The 16661-nt window shown below is 43.6% G+C and overlaps 1 protein-coding gene across 1 annotated transcript; it reads left to right on the top strand.

Annotated features, from left to right (window-relative positions):
• The first annotated feature begins 6711 nt into the window (after window positions 1-6711).
• Window positions 6712-9139, top strand: LOC100558726 (epidermal differentiation-specific protein). The gene has a single exon (XM_008105446.3). It carries the CDS (start codon window positions 6774-6776, stop codon window positions 7911-7913), a length of 1140 nt encoding a protein of 379 aa, XP_008103653.1. The 5' UTR covers window positions 6712-6773; the 3' UTR covers window positions 7914-9139.
• The last annotated feature ends 7522 nt before the right edge of the window (window positions 9140-16661 follow it).

Raw genomic sequence — 16661 nt, forward strand, 5'->3', positions numbered from 1 at the left:
CCCAAATTTGAATACTTTTGGTGGGAGGATTCATCATCTGTTTCCAAAAAGGAAGAGAAGGACAGGTGGAGAGATCCTCAGCCTTCTCTGCCAAAGCGTTCCTAAGACCATAAGAAATACTGTATGTGTTTTCTGACGGCCTTTGGCGACCCTTCTGACACCTCCCTCGTGACCCCCTCCCCCAGAGGTCCCAACCCCCAGGTTAAGAAATGCTGCTCTGGATATTGACATCTAATTACACTTTGTTATGTTTCATTAATAACTTTATTTTTTATTTTTTACATTCCAATCCTGTAGCCTCTCACCACCCGAATTCCCTATGGGAAGAGTGATCTTGTTGCTTAGTCAATCTAATAAGATAACTTTGGGCTTACCAAACTGGTCTTTTGAGCAGGGAATGATTTAAAATGCTGATATCTGCACCCTTTGTGCTTAGCCTTGCAAAGAATGCACTGATCCATATGTACTTTATCATCATATCTTGTGCATAGGTATATATGTACATGCACACTGTATATGAGTGTGTATAAAGGGATGGACAAATTGGAAACGTCTCAAATAATCAGAATTAAAATTACTACTGATTTCTACATTCTATACACACCAGAAAACTAATGGAAGTGGTAAAAAGCATGCAAGAATCTGGCCTGTTGTGAATTGCTACCAAGTCAGCTTCAACGTTCTGCGACCCTATGAATTGGGAGACCTTCAAAACACACCATTATTAATAGTCCTGTGAAAGTCTTGCAAAGTGAGGGCAGTTGGCTCCTTGGATTGAATCCATAATCATTTCAAAACTTGGATATTTTCAGCTAGTAATATGATGGCTGTTCCTTGAACAAAAATATCAAAGACCTAAAGTGAAAACTGATGGAAGTTAAGGAAGAAAGTACAAAAGCGGGATAATAAACACAAATAATAATGACAGACACTTTACTTTGAAATGGCCAATAAAAATACTGAAAGAGTTAAAGATAGTCATAAACAAAAAAAATGAGATTATAGTTAAGAAATCAGAAGATTAAGACTCGGAATGACAGAGCTGAAGGAACTAGATATCCTCAAGTATAAAAATGAATAATTAGATAACAAAGTTTGAGTTATCTAGGCCAAAGTATTTCCAATTTCTGTGTATGACTGTGAAAGCTATACATTGAAAGAAAAATGGCACGATTAAACTAAACTTATTTGAAATGTGCTGGAGAAGAATTTTCCTCATGAAATTCTTTGGCGCCTTTTGTAAGTGAATGTTATGTTTGCACTATGATCACTAGTTATTATTACCCCAATTTACAGCAACCTGATGAATGCGAGACCCCCAAGTCACCCTATCATCAACAGCCTGCTCAGGATTTGCAGACTCTGAGCTAAGGTTTCGTTGACAGAATTTATCTATCTCAGTGGTTCCCAACTTGCGGTCCATGGACCAACAGTAGTCTCCAAGAACTAAAATATAGTTCGCAGCCTCACCGTTACTACCATTGCAACGAGAGTGACTGGTCTTGTGAACTTCTCTTATAGTGCCATGATAACAGGGATGTTGGGAGAAAAGAGGCTGACTACACATGCAAGGCATGAAAACAAGCCTCCTGACTGCTGCTTCTCCTCCTCCCTCCACCTGAGTGAGCCGTTCCATGTGGTGCCTGGAAGTGTCTTTGATTTTAGTCCTATTCCTGGGGTTATTTGGGGTGCTGGTTCAGAAAATTGCATTGGCTGGACCACATCAGCTCTAAATTATTAGATATGGTTTTCTGTGGGTGAACAGATGGCAACTATGTTCTGTATCAGAAATTAGAACCGAAGTGGTCTATCAAATGCAATTTTCTGAATCAGCACCCCAGAAAAACAAACTGAATCTAAAGTTGACCAAAAACTGATTTGTAACCCTTGTGGTACTAATATTGGGAGAGTGGTCCCTGGTCAAAGTGATTTCTGATAAAAGTGGTCCCTGTTCAAAATGGTCCCTGGTCAAGTGGTCACTGGTTAAAAAAAGCTTGGGAACCACTAATCTATCTGGAAGTAGGCTTCATGTTTTCCTGTTACCTTCCTCTATTATTGACCCTTCTAGTGAGGCATGTCTTGTCATGATATGCCCAAAGTACAACAGTCTCAGCTTAGCCACTTTGGCTTCTAGAGAGAGTTCAAGCTTGATTTCTTCTAGGCACCATTCATTTGTCTTTCTAGCTGCCCATGGTATTTATGGAACTCTTCTCCAGCACCAAATTTCTTATTTGTTTTCTTTACTTTCCAGCTTTCACAACCATACACAGAAATAGGAAATATGACAGTGTGGGCAATGCTAACTTTAGTATTAAATTATACATCTTCGCACATCAAGATCTTATCAATTTCCTTCATAGCCACTCTTCCAAGTTCTTCATTGATCCCTAGTTGCTTTTCCTTTTCTGAATAGTAGATAATTATAAGTAGAAATAGTACAGTGTTTCCTCACTACTTCGCGGTTCACTTTTCGCGGATTCGCTATTTCACGGTTTTTCAATAGACTCTAAAAGAGAATTATAAATCATAAAAAAATACAATTTACAGCCTAAGGAAGGGAGGGATGAGAAGCCAAAGGGAGAGAAAAGAGGCCTAGCAGCAACGGGACGAGAAGGAGGTGATTTATCAGCACACAATTGGTTGATAAAGACTTAAAACAGTGTATAACTACTAAAATAATGTATAAATATTAAAATAAATATAGTGTCCCTACTTTGCGGATTTTCACTTATTGCGAGTGGTCCTGGAACCTAACCCCAGCGATAAGTGAGGGAACACTGTATTAGATATAATGTACTAGAGATGCTAAGAAGGTGAGATAGAAACATGGAGTGGGTTGTCAAGTGGTGAGGACAGTTGTATAGGTTGATAAAACCTTCATTTAAATCTGCCTTTATGCTTTTGTCAATTTTACTCCGAGCTTTCCACTGTTGCAATAATAATGCAGGATAGTGGCTTAATGCAATATAGTAATGTAAGGATAATAAACTCCTAGTTAATATTATAATTTTTCCTGTTTCTGGTTTTGCTTCAAGTGCCAAAATAATCTGGCTTGCTTTGTTAACAATACTGCTTGAGCAAGCTTGGTAATGGTACCAACCGCTGTCCAACTTCAGCCAGAATGATAGCTTGAGTTGGCTCTGGATAGAGATTTATCAACATGGGTAAAAGGTTAAACCGGTCTTTGATCCCTTGCAAAGAAGGGTGGAGTTTGAGGCTTCCCAGCCTTTCCTTTAGGCCTGAGGAAGTTGGCTTACAAGTCAGTGACATAGCTTCAGAAATTCCTGCTTCAGTCCAAGCGTTGCAACACAGGACAAATGGGTTTACATCTGTCATGAGGATTAGATCGTCTTCTTCCACTTGTGATATGTATTAGGTTACAGGGCAGCTACAAGATTACACTGGAGGAAATCCTATTATCAGACAGGAGGAGGCCAGCGTTGCAGCTGAGAATGCATTGAAGTTTGCACTTTTTAAACTCGAAATTCACATGGAAGAGAAAGTTGTGAGCCACCTGTTTTTCCAACAATGGTTGATGGTACAGCACCAAGAGAAAATCCTAAAGTGAACACTGGTTCATGAGCATACGTGCAATTTCAGGAATAATTATAATAATTAAAATAGTAATAAGGTGCATTGTACCATAATTAGGAACCTATGATCACAGATACTTCTGAGAAGAGAGCTTGGAGAACTGCCAGTCAAAAGATTGTGTAGAGTTAATCTTTCTTTCTACCATCATGAATTTTCTGTAGTGAGAAATGTCAGAAAAATCAGTAAGGAAAAGGAAATATAGCCAGGAATTATAAACACAAGACACTCTGGAGCTAGGTTGTTGTGAGTTTTCCAGGCTGTGTGGCCATGTTCCAGAAGCATTCTCTCCTGATGTTTTGCCTACATCTATGGCAGGCATCCTCAGAAGTTCTGAAGTCTGTTCGAAACTAAGTAAGTGGGATTTATATATCTGTGGAATGTCCAGGGTGGGAGAAAGAACTATTGTCTGTTTGAGCAAAGTGTGGATGTTGTAATTGACCACTTTGATTAGCATTGAATGGCCTTTCAGCTTCAAAGCCTGGCTGCTTCCTTTCTGGGGAAATCTTTTGTTGGGAGGTAACAGCAGTTGGGCTGTTAGGAATTGTGGGAGTTGAAGTTCAAAAACACCTGGCGGGCCAAAGTTTGCCCATGCAAAAGCTTTTAAAAAGGATCACACAGGTATAGGTAACTTCATTGCAGTATATCAAAGGTATACTGGATCTCTCCACAAAGCAGTGAGGAAAATGTTTTGGCAGGGTTGTTGTATGTTTTCCGGGCTGTATGTTTTTTGGCAGGTTGTATTGGACACAAAATGTGAATCTGGCTGAAAAAGATACATCAGCATTTGGAAAGCTAATAGCAAAATTCAGGGAAAGGGCTTAGGAAACAGGTATGCATTGGAGATACTCCAAAGGAATGTATACGTAGCCAGCATGTGTTGGGATACAAAGCATGTTCTGGAAAGCAATGTTTGGTAGGTATCAGTTTGATATAGCAAGAGAAATAGACAAGTAATTGGTTATCAAACAAGACATAATCCTAAATGAATCATGGTCAAATGGCAAATAGGAACTACTTCAAAAACACAACTAGTGAGGCTGAATATGAGAAAAGAACAAAACATGCCTTGTACTTGATTCTTCTTTCAATAAGGGTTTTTTTTTAGGGTAGTGGTTCCCAACCAGTGGTCCACAAGAACTAAAATATGGTCCTCACCATTAGTATTACGGATAATAACACAGCTCAACCAAAAATAAAAAATTTTCTTGGTGTCTTTGTTTTTAGGCCTGTTCTTGGGATTATTTGGGGTGCTGATTCAGAAAATTACATTGATTAGACCATATCAGCCCTAGATTATTCAATACGGTTTTCTGTTGGCGAGCAGATGGCAACTACTGGAGGGCATATGTTCTGTAACAGAAACTAGAGCTGATGTGGTCTATCCAATGTAATTTTCTGAATCAGCACCCCAAATAACCAAACTGAATCTAAAGTCGACCAAAAACTGATCTGTAACCCTTTTGGTACTAATGCTGGAGGGTGGTCCCTGGTCATTGTTGTCCCTGGTCAACGTTGTCCCTGGTCAAAAAAGGTTGGGGACCACTGTTTTAGGGCATTTGGACATGTGTTTAAAATAAACAATATGACTTCTGTGGATGAAACAAATGCAATGCCTCATCTCTAAGCAGCACAGTGATTCTGTGATCTTTTGGTCCTATCTACTGCTAATTGCTGATGGGTGCCTTCAGCTCCCTTTGTATCTCCAGCTCCATCAAAAAAAATAGACAATATTTTTCCCCCAGATGACCCAAAGCGTTTAAAATGCAGTATTTTTTTCCTCCTAAGCTTGCAAGGTCTCCCAAACCTCCACAAAACTCAAAAGGGAAAAAAAAATTGGTCTAAAATCTTCCAAAATGGTACCTGGAACTCATTGGTGTGGCCCGTTGGACAGGAGAAGGGAACAAAAATGGACCTCATGCCTTCTGCAGTTGTCCATTGGTAATTTAGAAATTTTCGGATGTTGGATCCTATTGCTCCTGCCATCATATTTAGTTTGCCTTTAAGAACTGGACTTGAATAGTCATCACTCTCCACTAGCAATCGCTATCACTGCATTGCCACATTCCCTTCATTGTTAAACATGCACTTCCAGAAGATTTAAATTTTTGATCATAGAAGTCACTCAACTTTTCTGTGAGTGCCACCACCTCAGTAAAGACATTAATTTGTATGCTGCTTTCAATGTTTGTTTTTTTTAAATACTGTTGGCTTTATGATCTCCTTTTAAGATAGCTAAAACTATTTGGATCCAGTCTTGCTGATATTTGATTTTTAAAGATGGATTGAAGTAAAATGCTTGATCCTTGAAACATAATCCTTGTGAATGGTGCAAATAGCCAAAATGCAATTACTGCATTGTACAGTCACTAATCTTACTACTCAACAACACGAGACACAACAAAGGAGGAAAGGGGGACAAAGGTAACAAAGGATGAACCATAGGCTGTTTTTTCAGATGAACGTGAATACTGAAGGATTAAGCAAGACATGGATAACCTGTAATCTTTTGCTTAATTTCAAGGCTCACTTGCAAGCGACATTTGCTGTGTCTGTCCCTTTTTTTTAATGTATGCTCAACTGAAGTTTCATGTTTCTACAATGCTAGAAATTTGAGGAAAATTTATTTAGGCGCAGAATTCATATTGAACTCATTTCCCCCTCCCTGCACCTATATCTTTAGGTAGAGTCCACACCTTCAATGATAGCCCACCCTTGAAGCAGATGCTAGGACCTCATCAGACGGGTTTAGGGCTCTGTTTCCATGCACTGTAGATAAAGAGCCCCACGGGAGACCCACAGAGATCATCACATAACATAAAAGCACTTCCTTTGAGAATCCGAGGGACTCAGTTTCCGCAGCACATGGAAACAGAGCCTTACGCTTGTCTTCAAACAGATGGGAGAAAGCAGGGGAAAGACAGGCATCAATTCAGTAAGGATGTGGGATGGCTGGCCATCCCACAAGACAGGGAAAGACAGGAGGGAACGGGGTAAAATGGTTCTTTCTGCTTTCCCCTGCTTTTCTCCACTCCATCTGATGAAGTCCTAAGATTCTTCTTTCTATGTGGAAGCTTTGTGACACAACCAAGAAATTAACTATGTGTTATCATTTCTTTATAGGCCTGGGGCAACTTTGGATTCCAACTTTCTTTGGAAGAAGCTTCTAGAGAAGCAAAGCCATGTCCTCACAAACGTCCTGCATGAACAAGATCATTGTATATGACAAAGCCAACTTTGAAGGGCTTAGCAAAGAGTTCACTTGCGACATACCTGACCTGCACGCGTTGGATTTTGGGGATTGCATCTCCTCTCTGAGGGTGATTGGGCAGCCTTGGGTGGCTTACAAATCCCCCAAGTTTGGAGGAGATGGTTTTGCTTTTGAGGAAGGGAATTACAGTGAAATTGACACGAACAATAAAATCTCATCCCTTCGGCTGGTTCACCATGACCTCTCTGAGCCCTTGATCACCCTGTATGAGCGTCCTAACTATGAGGGCCAACGAAAGGTGGTGCAAGAGGAGACCAACCTTGCTTATGGTTACTTCAACGATTGCGTCTCCTCCCATGCGGTGCAAAGGGGAGTGTGGCTCTTGTACAAAAACTCCAACCGGGGTGGATGGTATCACGTCGCCTGGCCTGGGGAGCGCATTTGTGACTACAAAACAGAGCTCAACTTTGATGACAGTGTCTCCCACCTGAGGCCCCTACAGCCTGGGTGCCCCATCATCACCACAAAGCTATTTTGGGACAAGAAAAAGGTGGAGGATGAGAGGGATGTCCTGATCGATGAGATTGTGGGAACCAACTGTACCGAATATGAGCAAGCATTCACTGCAAACACCTGCAGGGAATACACGGCCACCGTTTTCCAGAGCTTCCACTTCAGCAACACCACGACCCTAAAACTTGGCCTCTCGTTCCAGGTCACTTTGGGAGGTTCCAATGTCTTTAAGGTGAAGAAGGGGAAGCAGGAATCCATCATCACCAAAGAGAAGGTCGAGGTTCTGCTACCTGCTAAGATCCCGCCACACACTCAGCTTACTATCCACGTGATCAGGAAAGAGACCACGACCTCAGTCCCAGTGGAGCTCACTATTTGTCAGAACGGGAAAGAAAGTAAAGAGCAAGCAGAATATCGGTGTGTTTCAGGGCGTACTATCAGCACCCGATATACCATGGTGCCCGTCTCAGCAGCAGAGGAAAAATCTAAATCTAAAGCTGTAAAAGAAGGAGAACATTGCCCTACACAGCCCTCAGAGGTGGATTTAAAGCCCGTCCTATCTCAGTCTGGACAAGTAACATCAGAGGAGACATCCTAAGCCATGGAGAAGACTTGAGTTAGGGCTGCTTCCAGACTGTATTAACTGATGAAAGAAAGGAACGCAATATTTTGGGTTAGATACAGTGATACTTTCTGGGATTTCAAGGTTAGATGTTAGACCAGGGATGGGTGACTTGGAGCCATCCAGATGTTTTACGATTGCAATTCCCAATCACTTGGGTTAGCATCATTAATAATTATGGGGGGTGCTGTCCAACAACATCTGAAGGGCCATACATTGCCCATCCCTGCTTTGGGGATAGTATTTCAAGGGAGTAAGTTATTATGATAGTTAAGATGATAATTTCAGGGTTGTTGTGTGTTTTCCGGGCTGTATAGCCATGTTCCAGAAGTATTTCTGGAACATGGCCATACAGCCCAGAAAATACACAATTACCCTGTGATTCCGGCCATGAAAGCCTTGAACAACATGATAGTTTCCATTTGAAAATGTGAGTCTCCTCAAGAATGAAGGGATCTCAACAAATTAGCTACAAAAACAATAACGCATCTAATCACCTTCATCCTAAATAATTCCTGTTGTCTTATGATATGGTCAAGAAAAGCTCTATATAGGTACAAGATTAGTTCAGGCCTTCCAGGCTTTATGGTACCTATCACAGCTATCCAGGACAAATATCCCGGTGAAGGGAGGGATTTTTGGATTATGCTCAGGTGGTCAGAGGTCCAGAGAATGTGAATAAATTAGTTTCTTTAGTTAGCAAACAAACCCAAACCTGGAGTTGTGGTTTAGTCCAGTTGTTCCTCATTAAAGGTGCCCCTGCCATCTCAGATGTTCATATTTTATTTTATTGTGTAATGAAAGTTTCTGCTTTTGTTTCTTAAAAACTCTAGTTTTCATGGTATGGGAATATTGGTCTCCTTTACCCCTTGTAGTACAGTACATTGCTGTCAACACAATAAAAATACACCTTCGTATCCATTAGTTCTTGCTCCACTGTGACAATCCGGCCACCACCCCCAAATTATAATTTAGTTGATTGTGAAAATGACAAGCAATTGAGCTAAAATCCATATGTCATCTGGGCTTTAGTAATTGGATGAATGACACGGGAATTGGGAAAGAAATGGGATGACAGGTAAGGATTGCTAAAAAGGTAGGGAGTGTCTCAGCTTGTTGATATTTGTTTTGCAAAGAGTTTCTAACTCTCGTGATTGCAATGAGAAGAATACCCACAATATATTGATGACTTGTTAGTCATATCCTCTTATCGTGTGTGTGTCACTTTGTAGTCAAGTTGTGTTCAAAACCTTACAGGAAAGGAGATTCCACCTGAACATTAGGAAGAACTTCCTAACTGTGAGAGCTGTTTGGCACTGGAACTCTCTGCCTCAGAGTGTGGTGGAAGCTCCTTCTTTGGAAGCATTTAAGCAGAGGCTGGATGGCCATCTGTCAGGGTGCTTTGAATGCGATTTTCCTGCTTCTTGGCAGGGGGTTGGACTGGATGGCACATGAGGTCTCTTCCAACTCTATGATTCTATTATTCTATGGAGGTTACCCTTTCGCTCCCCACTGCTAGATCTGATTTCGTGCCTTCTAAACCACTTCCACTGCTTAACTCCATATTCAAAGGCTACTTATTTAGCTGCGCATGGGCAGAAATTCAGGAAAGGCAGCTTTCCTCAGCACTCACAGGGAAAGCTGCATTTAATATTCACAGAGTCAGAAGCTTTGAGGTGGAAAAGGAAGTTCACCTGAAGGCAATTCAACCACTCAGTGTCTAGATGCCATCTGGAAGATCCATCACATTGTATTTGAAATGTAAATGCATGTGGGAATGTAGTACTCATCATCGTCATCATCATAGGCTATCACTCGTGGCCGAGTATGATTGTCTTCCAAGTACTCCACAAGCATTACTATGATAATGCAATTAAAATATGTAGAATAACTGGCATCATGAGCAATTACATAAGCAGTCACATGTAAAATAGCTCTGTGGTTTTACCATGTTATGTTATCAGCTGTTTGGGGAATATCAGGTCATCCTCAAGAATGGAAGAGATGCTGAACATGTAACAAAACACATTTGTTTAAAACCTGTCTGTTCTGACCTGTATCAAAAACAATATTAACCAGTGAGAGAAATTTTGACATGTTTAAACAGAGATCAAAATTATGTGAGTAATGTGCCTTGGGGTTGTCCTGTTGACTTTATGGCAAACCCATGGATTTCATAGAGTTTTCTTAGGAAAGGAATACTCAGAGGTGGTCTTGCCAGTTCTTCCTCTCTAAAATATAGCCTCCAACATCTGCATAGTATCCAAGACCAGGGTATTTCGGCCTCAGATTGGAAGTACTATACAATATATTGACCAGTTTTACACCTAACACCAAACTATGGTTTGTTCGAACTCCCCTCCATGGGATATGAGACATATAGCTTCTTAGTTCTCAATGACACCATTTCCATACCGAGTATAGAATCATAGAATCATAGAATAGTAGAGTTGGGAGACCTCATGGGCCATCCAGTCCAACCCCCTGCCAAGAGTAAGGCCAAATATTTGCGTACATCAATATATACAGTGGCTTAGTGATATAAGCACTAAGGGAGAGGATAGTTATGAGTGAAGACAGCAGCATCATATGCACCCCCACCCAAAAAAATTGGTTTCAAAGCAGCTTTCAAATATTAAAACAGATATAAAGTTTTTAAGACATACAAAAACCAATTGCCAAGAAATAAAATGTAGAATTAACAATGTAACTCCATCAACTGAGAAAATGTAACAAGAACATTGCAAGGAAGGAAAGAAATAGACTGTTGCAATCAGTTGTCTTTACCTACATGCAGAAAATCCAGGAAAGAACTAATCTTGCCACCCTAGCAGAGAGCATTCACTAAGAAAGATTTCTCCTGAATCCTCACCAAAGATGTTTGTGAGTGTGGCATGACCAAGGAAAATGCCTGCCATCCCAAAGGGTGCATCTATACTGTAGAATTAATGCAGTTTGACACCACTTTAACTGCCATGATTCCCTGCTATGGAATAATGGATGTTGTAGTTTGTTTTGGCACCACTGACTTGGCAGAGTAGGCTAAAGACCTTGTACAACTACAACTCCCAGGACTCCATAGCACTGAGTCATGGCAATTACAATGTCAATCTACAGTATAGATTCACCCTAAGTCTATGGAACCTCATACAACCCAGGCTCCAACTGTATATCAGCCCTGGTGAGTGCTGTTGGGATATATTGGCCCTCACTCAGTACAATAGAGAAATAGGACAGTGGAAAATAATAAAAGTAGCTTTTGGAGAATACTGAGTCCAGGATTTGGGGATCCATAAGGAATAGCATCAAGAGCATTTACCTTGGAGATCTCATGTGGTGGGACAGTGGGCGTAGATGTCTGTTGGAGTGTCCAAGCTATATGTCTCTGCCTATGCTCTTGTTTGGAAATAAACACATGTTTAAAAAAACACAATAAGCATCCAATGATCACCTTCAAGGGAATTGAACCTGGGTAAGCATAAAACCCTTGGAAGTTCTAATCATTCACAACTTTTTAAAATCGTGTCAGAAGCGACATGACAGCATACTGCAACTCGCTTCTGGTATGTGAGAATTGGCCGTCTACAGAGACATTGCCCAGAGGAGGCCCAGATGTGGGATGCTTCTCTCATGTCCCCACAAGCTAGAGCTGATTTATGGGAGTCCACCCCATCTCGCGGATTCGAACCAGCAACCTTCAGGTCAGCAACCCAACCTTCAGGTCAGCAGTTCACAAGGGTTTAACTCATTGTGCCACGGCAGTTCCATTTGTTTATGGTAATTCAAATTAATTATTACACACCTCCATTTCTATGGGTTTGTCAAGAACTAGAAATGTAGATTTAGTGCTTTCTTTTAAAAGGGGTTTTTCCCCCTTCCCTTGGTTTAATTTTTAATTTAAGTAAGTGATTTAAATCACCTTGATCTAAATTGGTGTACTAAATAAGCCCAAGCACCTCTTGACCTTCTCTTCCATTTCTGAATATTTATTAATAGACTTAGTGATGCAGACTATGGGTCGAGATTGGCTTCATGTTACTTAACCTTAAGTAACATTATAGTCAGCACAAGTACTCCTTGTGCTGACCAATGCTGGTGATCAGTAACTTCTCACTTTTATTGTTGTCCTGTTCTATTAAACGGTATCACAAAGGGGAGATTTTTCCTGTACTTTGTTTCTTTATCTCTGTTTTCTGAAGTTTCCTGTCTACCACTTTTCTCGTGATCTATCTGACTTCATGCTGTGGCTATGTTTACCACGTACAATCTCTCTCTCCCAGCTATGTAAGCACAATTGTTGTGATAAACCAACCACAAGTATCCCCCATTAGTACGAATCCTGGATAGAACTAATCTTCAAGACTGTATCATTGCATTAAGAACACTATTTAAGAAAGTTCATGGGACAGGTGTAATTTTGGGAGGCTGTCCCTGGCATAGGCAGGAGGGGCAACATGTGGGTTAAATGCTGGCTCGGGGTTCTGGGAGAACAGGATTATAATCTACACTCAGCTATAGAAACCCAGTGGGTGATCTTGAATAATAAGTCTTGTGTTCACGGTAGAAGGCAATGGCAACCCCCTCTCAATAAATCTTGCCAAGAAAATGCCATGATTGGTTCACCTTAAGGTTGCTATAAGTCAGAAATAACTGGAACAAAAAGAAACAACAAAACAAATGTTGGCATTGCCCCCAGCAAGAACCAATGCAGAGTTATAGTGAGCATAATAGCAAGGCCAATAAGGCATTTTATTCACTGAGACAAAGAACAGAATGGTTGCTGTTCCATTCTGTATATAGCAATAATAATAATAATAACTTTATTTTTATACCCCGCTTCTATCTCCCCGGAGGGGACTCAGGGCGGCTTACATGGGGCCAAGCCCGAATAAAAACAGTAGCAGTATAAAACACAGCAATAGACAACAACTTGCACAATAAAAAATAATAATAAAAAAAATAAAATAAAACATTAGCCAATAAAAAACAAGAACTAATAAAAACATGGATTAAAACTGAGAGAATGTAAAAGTAGACTGGGTAAGGTGCACCATATAAATATTGTAAACACAAGGTGACTGATAAAGTGCTGCAAATTCTGGAAGTGCAAATTGGGATGGGAATAGACCCTGTGTCTATATCGAGTTGACAAAGGTAAAAGGTGCAAACCGGTACAAGAATGGTCACAGATACAGATTGCTTCTGGATTAGCAATCTTTATCTAAAGGCTTGAGTAAAGAGCCAGGTTTTCAAGCTCTTTCTGAATGCTACCAGGGTGGGGGCTTGCCTGATTTCCCTGGGGAGCGAGTTCCAGAGCCGGGGGGCCACCACGGAGAAGGCCCTCTCTCTCATCCCCACCAACCGTGCTTGTGACGGAGGTGGGAGCGAGAGGAGGGCCTCCCCCGACGAACGAAGAGATCGTGCAGGTTCGTAGGGGGAGAGGCGATCACTAAGGTAGGAAGGTCCCAAACCGTTCAGGGCTTTGTAGGTGATCACTTGCACCTTGAATTGGGTCCGGAAGGTGAACGGCAGCCAGTGGAGCTCCTTAAGCAGGAGGGTTGACCGCTCCCTATAATATGCTCCAGTTAGAAGCAAGGCTGCCGAACGTTGAACTAGTTGGAGTTTCCGGGCCGTCTTCAAGGGCAGCCCCACGTAGAGTGCATTGCAATAGTCCAGTCTAGAGGTAACTAAGGCATGGACCACCGTGGCCAGATCAGACTTCACGAGGTAAGGTCGCAGTTGGCGCACAAGTTTTAATTGTGCAAAGGCCCTCCCGGCCACGGCTGACACCTGAGCATCAAGCGTCAGTGCTGAGTCCAGGAGGACCCCCAAACTGCGGACCTGCGCCTTCAGGGGGAGTGCGGCCCCGTCAAGCACAGGTAGCCACCCAATACCCCGATCGGACATACGACTGACCTGGAGGACCTCTGTCTTGTCGGGATTAAGCTTCAGCTTATTCGCCCTCATCCAGCCCATCACAGCTGCCAAGCACTGGTTCAGTATCTGGGGGGCTTCCTTGGAGTTCGGTGGAAAGGAGTAGTAGAGTTGAGTGTCATCTGCGTAGAGATGGCACCGAACTCCAAAACTCCGGATGACCTCTCCCAGCGGTTTCATGTAGATGTTAAAAAGCATGGGGGACAGAATGGAACCTTGCGGGACCCCACAGGTCAAAGGCCAGGGGTCCGAGCAGGTGTCCCCCAGCTTCACCAACTGGGAACGGCCCTCCAGGAAGGACTGAAGCCACGACAGAGCCATGCCCCCAAGGCCCATCCCGGAGAGCCGTCCCAGAAGGATACCATGGTCGATGGTATCGAAAGCTGCTGAGATGTCCAAGAGAACCAGCAGGGTCACACTCCCCCTGTCCAGCTCCCTGCGGAGGTCATCCACCAAGGCGACCAAAGCCGTCTCAGTACTGTGCCCAGGTCTAAAGCCAGACTGCGATGGGTCCAGAAAATCGGTGTCATCCAGGAAACCCTGGAGCTGCGAGGCAACCACCCGCTCCAGGACCTTGCCCAAGAAAGGGAGGTTCGAGATTGGTCTGTAGTTGTTTAGAATGGCCGAATCAAGGGAGGCCTTCTTCAATATAGGCCTCACTATGGCCTGTTTGAGGACAGATGGAAATTTGCCTTGATCCAAAGAGGCATTAATTATCATCACAAACCACTCTACCAACCCTCCTCTGGCCGATTTAATTAGCCACGAGGGGCAAGGGTCTGCAGAGCAAGTGGTCGCTCTCACCGCCCCAAGGATCCTGTCCACGTCATCCGGGCGAACAAGCTGAAACGAATCCCACAAGTTCGAACAGACAGGTGCCTCAGTTACCTCTTTTGGCATTGCAACAAAACTAGCATCCAAGTCGAAGCGAGTCTGAGCGACTTTGTCTGCAAAGTGGTGCGCGAACTCGCTGCACTGAGTTGCCGAGTCTTCGGGTGCCCCTCCTCCCTCAGGAGGGTGAAGGAGCTCCCTGACGACCCGAAACAACTCTGATGGTCTGTTAGTTGCAGACGCTATGCGGGCAGTCGTGAAGGTCTTCCTGGCTGCCCGCAAAGCCGCGGAGTAGGCCCTAATAGCGGCTCTAGCCCGTGCTCGGTCAGAAACGCTACAAGTTTTCCGCCAGTGGCACTCTAGTCCCCTCCTCGAGCGCTTCATCATTGCCAGCTCCTCCGTGAACCAGGGAGCCGAAGTGACTCTTCGCAATGAGAGGGGACGTTCGGGGGCGATCATGTCAATTGCCCTGGACATCTCGCTATTGTAGCGATCTACCAAGGCATCGACAGGATCGTCAGCCTCCATGACAGGAAGATCCCCAAGAGACCTCAAGAATCCATCTGGATCCATCAGTCTCCTGGGGCGGACCATCTTAATGGGTCCACCACCCCTGCGGAGGTTTGAGGTCACAGTGAGTCTTAAACTGATCAGGTGGTGATCGGACCATGACAACGGAAGAATATTTTGCTCTTCCACTCCGACCTCACCATCTGCCGCAACAAAAACCAGGTCAAGTGTGTGTCCAGCTTGATGAGTGGGACCAGATATCACTTGGGACAGTCCCATGGTCGTCATGGCGGCCATGAAGTCTTCAGCTGCACCAGTTAATGTGGCCTCGGCATGAATGTTAAAGTCCCCCAGCACTACCAGCTGCTGAGAGACCAACGCCGCACCAGAGATCACCTCTGCCAGCTTGGGCAGGGAGACTGCCGTGTCGCGGGGTGGACGGTACACCAGCAGAATCCCCAAACTGTCCCGGGTACCCACCTTAAGATGGACACCCTCAAAACCTGCAGATTGCGGGATGGCGCACCTGACCAGGGAGATTGTCTGCCGAAAGACCACCGCAACCCCACCTCCCCGCCCCCCGGCTCTGGCCTGCTGTTGCACCCCGAAACCTGGAGGACACAGCTGGGCGAGATTTACCCCACCGGGCTCATCCAACCAGGTCTCGGTGATGCAAGCCAGATCCGCCGCTTCATCCAGGATCAAATCCTGGATGATAGCTGATTTACCATTGACGGATCTGGCATTAAATAGCAGGACCTTCAAACGGAGGGGACTGTCATGGAGGCTACCACTCCTATCCTTCTCCAGGGTCGCAAGAACTCTGTTGCGCTTATCCCTGGGATAAAGGTGACCACTCCTCCTCCTCCCCCACACGACCTCAATGGTCTCCCCCAGGCTCCGGTCCACTCCCCCCAGGGCGACAGGCAGGATAGAGCTCTCATTGCGATGCCCTAGTCAGCTGTCCATAAATGGGGAGCTACTCAGGATTCTATCTTGCTTAGAGCCTGAGAATGAATCCTGTAATGATGAGATGATGGAGCAGTCAGGGGAACTAGATTGACTAAACAAGAGCAATGTCTCTGGGCGGGAATCGAGAATGGATTGGGAAGGGTCTAGAGTTGAAATGGGGGACACTACACAAGATTCTAAGAGTGGAGGGGACCTAGATAAAGAGTCATGGGCACTAACCATTCTGGAACTAATGGTACCTTGAAAATGCAGTTCCGAACCTGCCATCAAGGGGCGGATTGTGGGGTCCAGAAATACCTTCCTAATATTAATACCCCATGAATTCAACAGGGGTTTACGCGCCCAAAGTGCTTCAATTAAAGTGCTATCATCAAAGGTGATAACGAGACGTATGGAGCGGTCCTGAGCTTGAAAGTCCCTACGTAGCCATGAAATGAACTTAATTTTGACTACACTTGGGCTCACAGATAGTATTTG

Source organism: Anolis carolinensis, chromosome 2, assembly GCF_035594765.1.
Source record: "Anolis carolinensis isolate JA03-04 chromosome 2, rAnoCar3.1.pri, whole genome shotgun sequence".
NCBI lineage: Eukaryota > Metazoa > Chordata > Lepidosauria > Squamata > Dactyloidae > Anolis > Anolis carolinensis.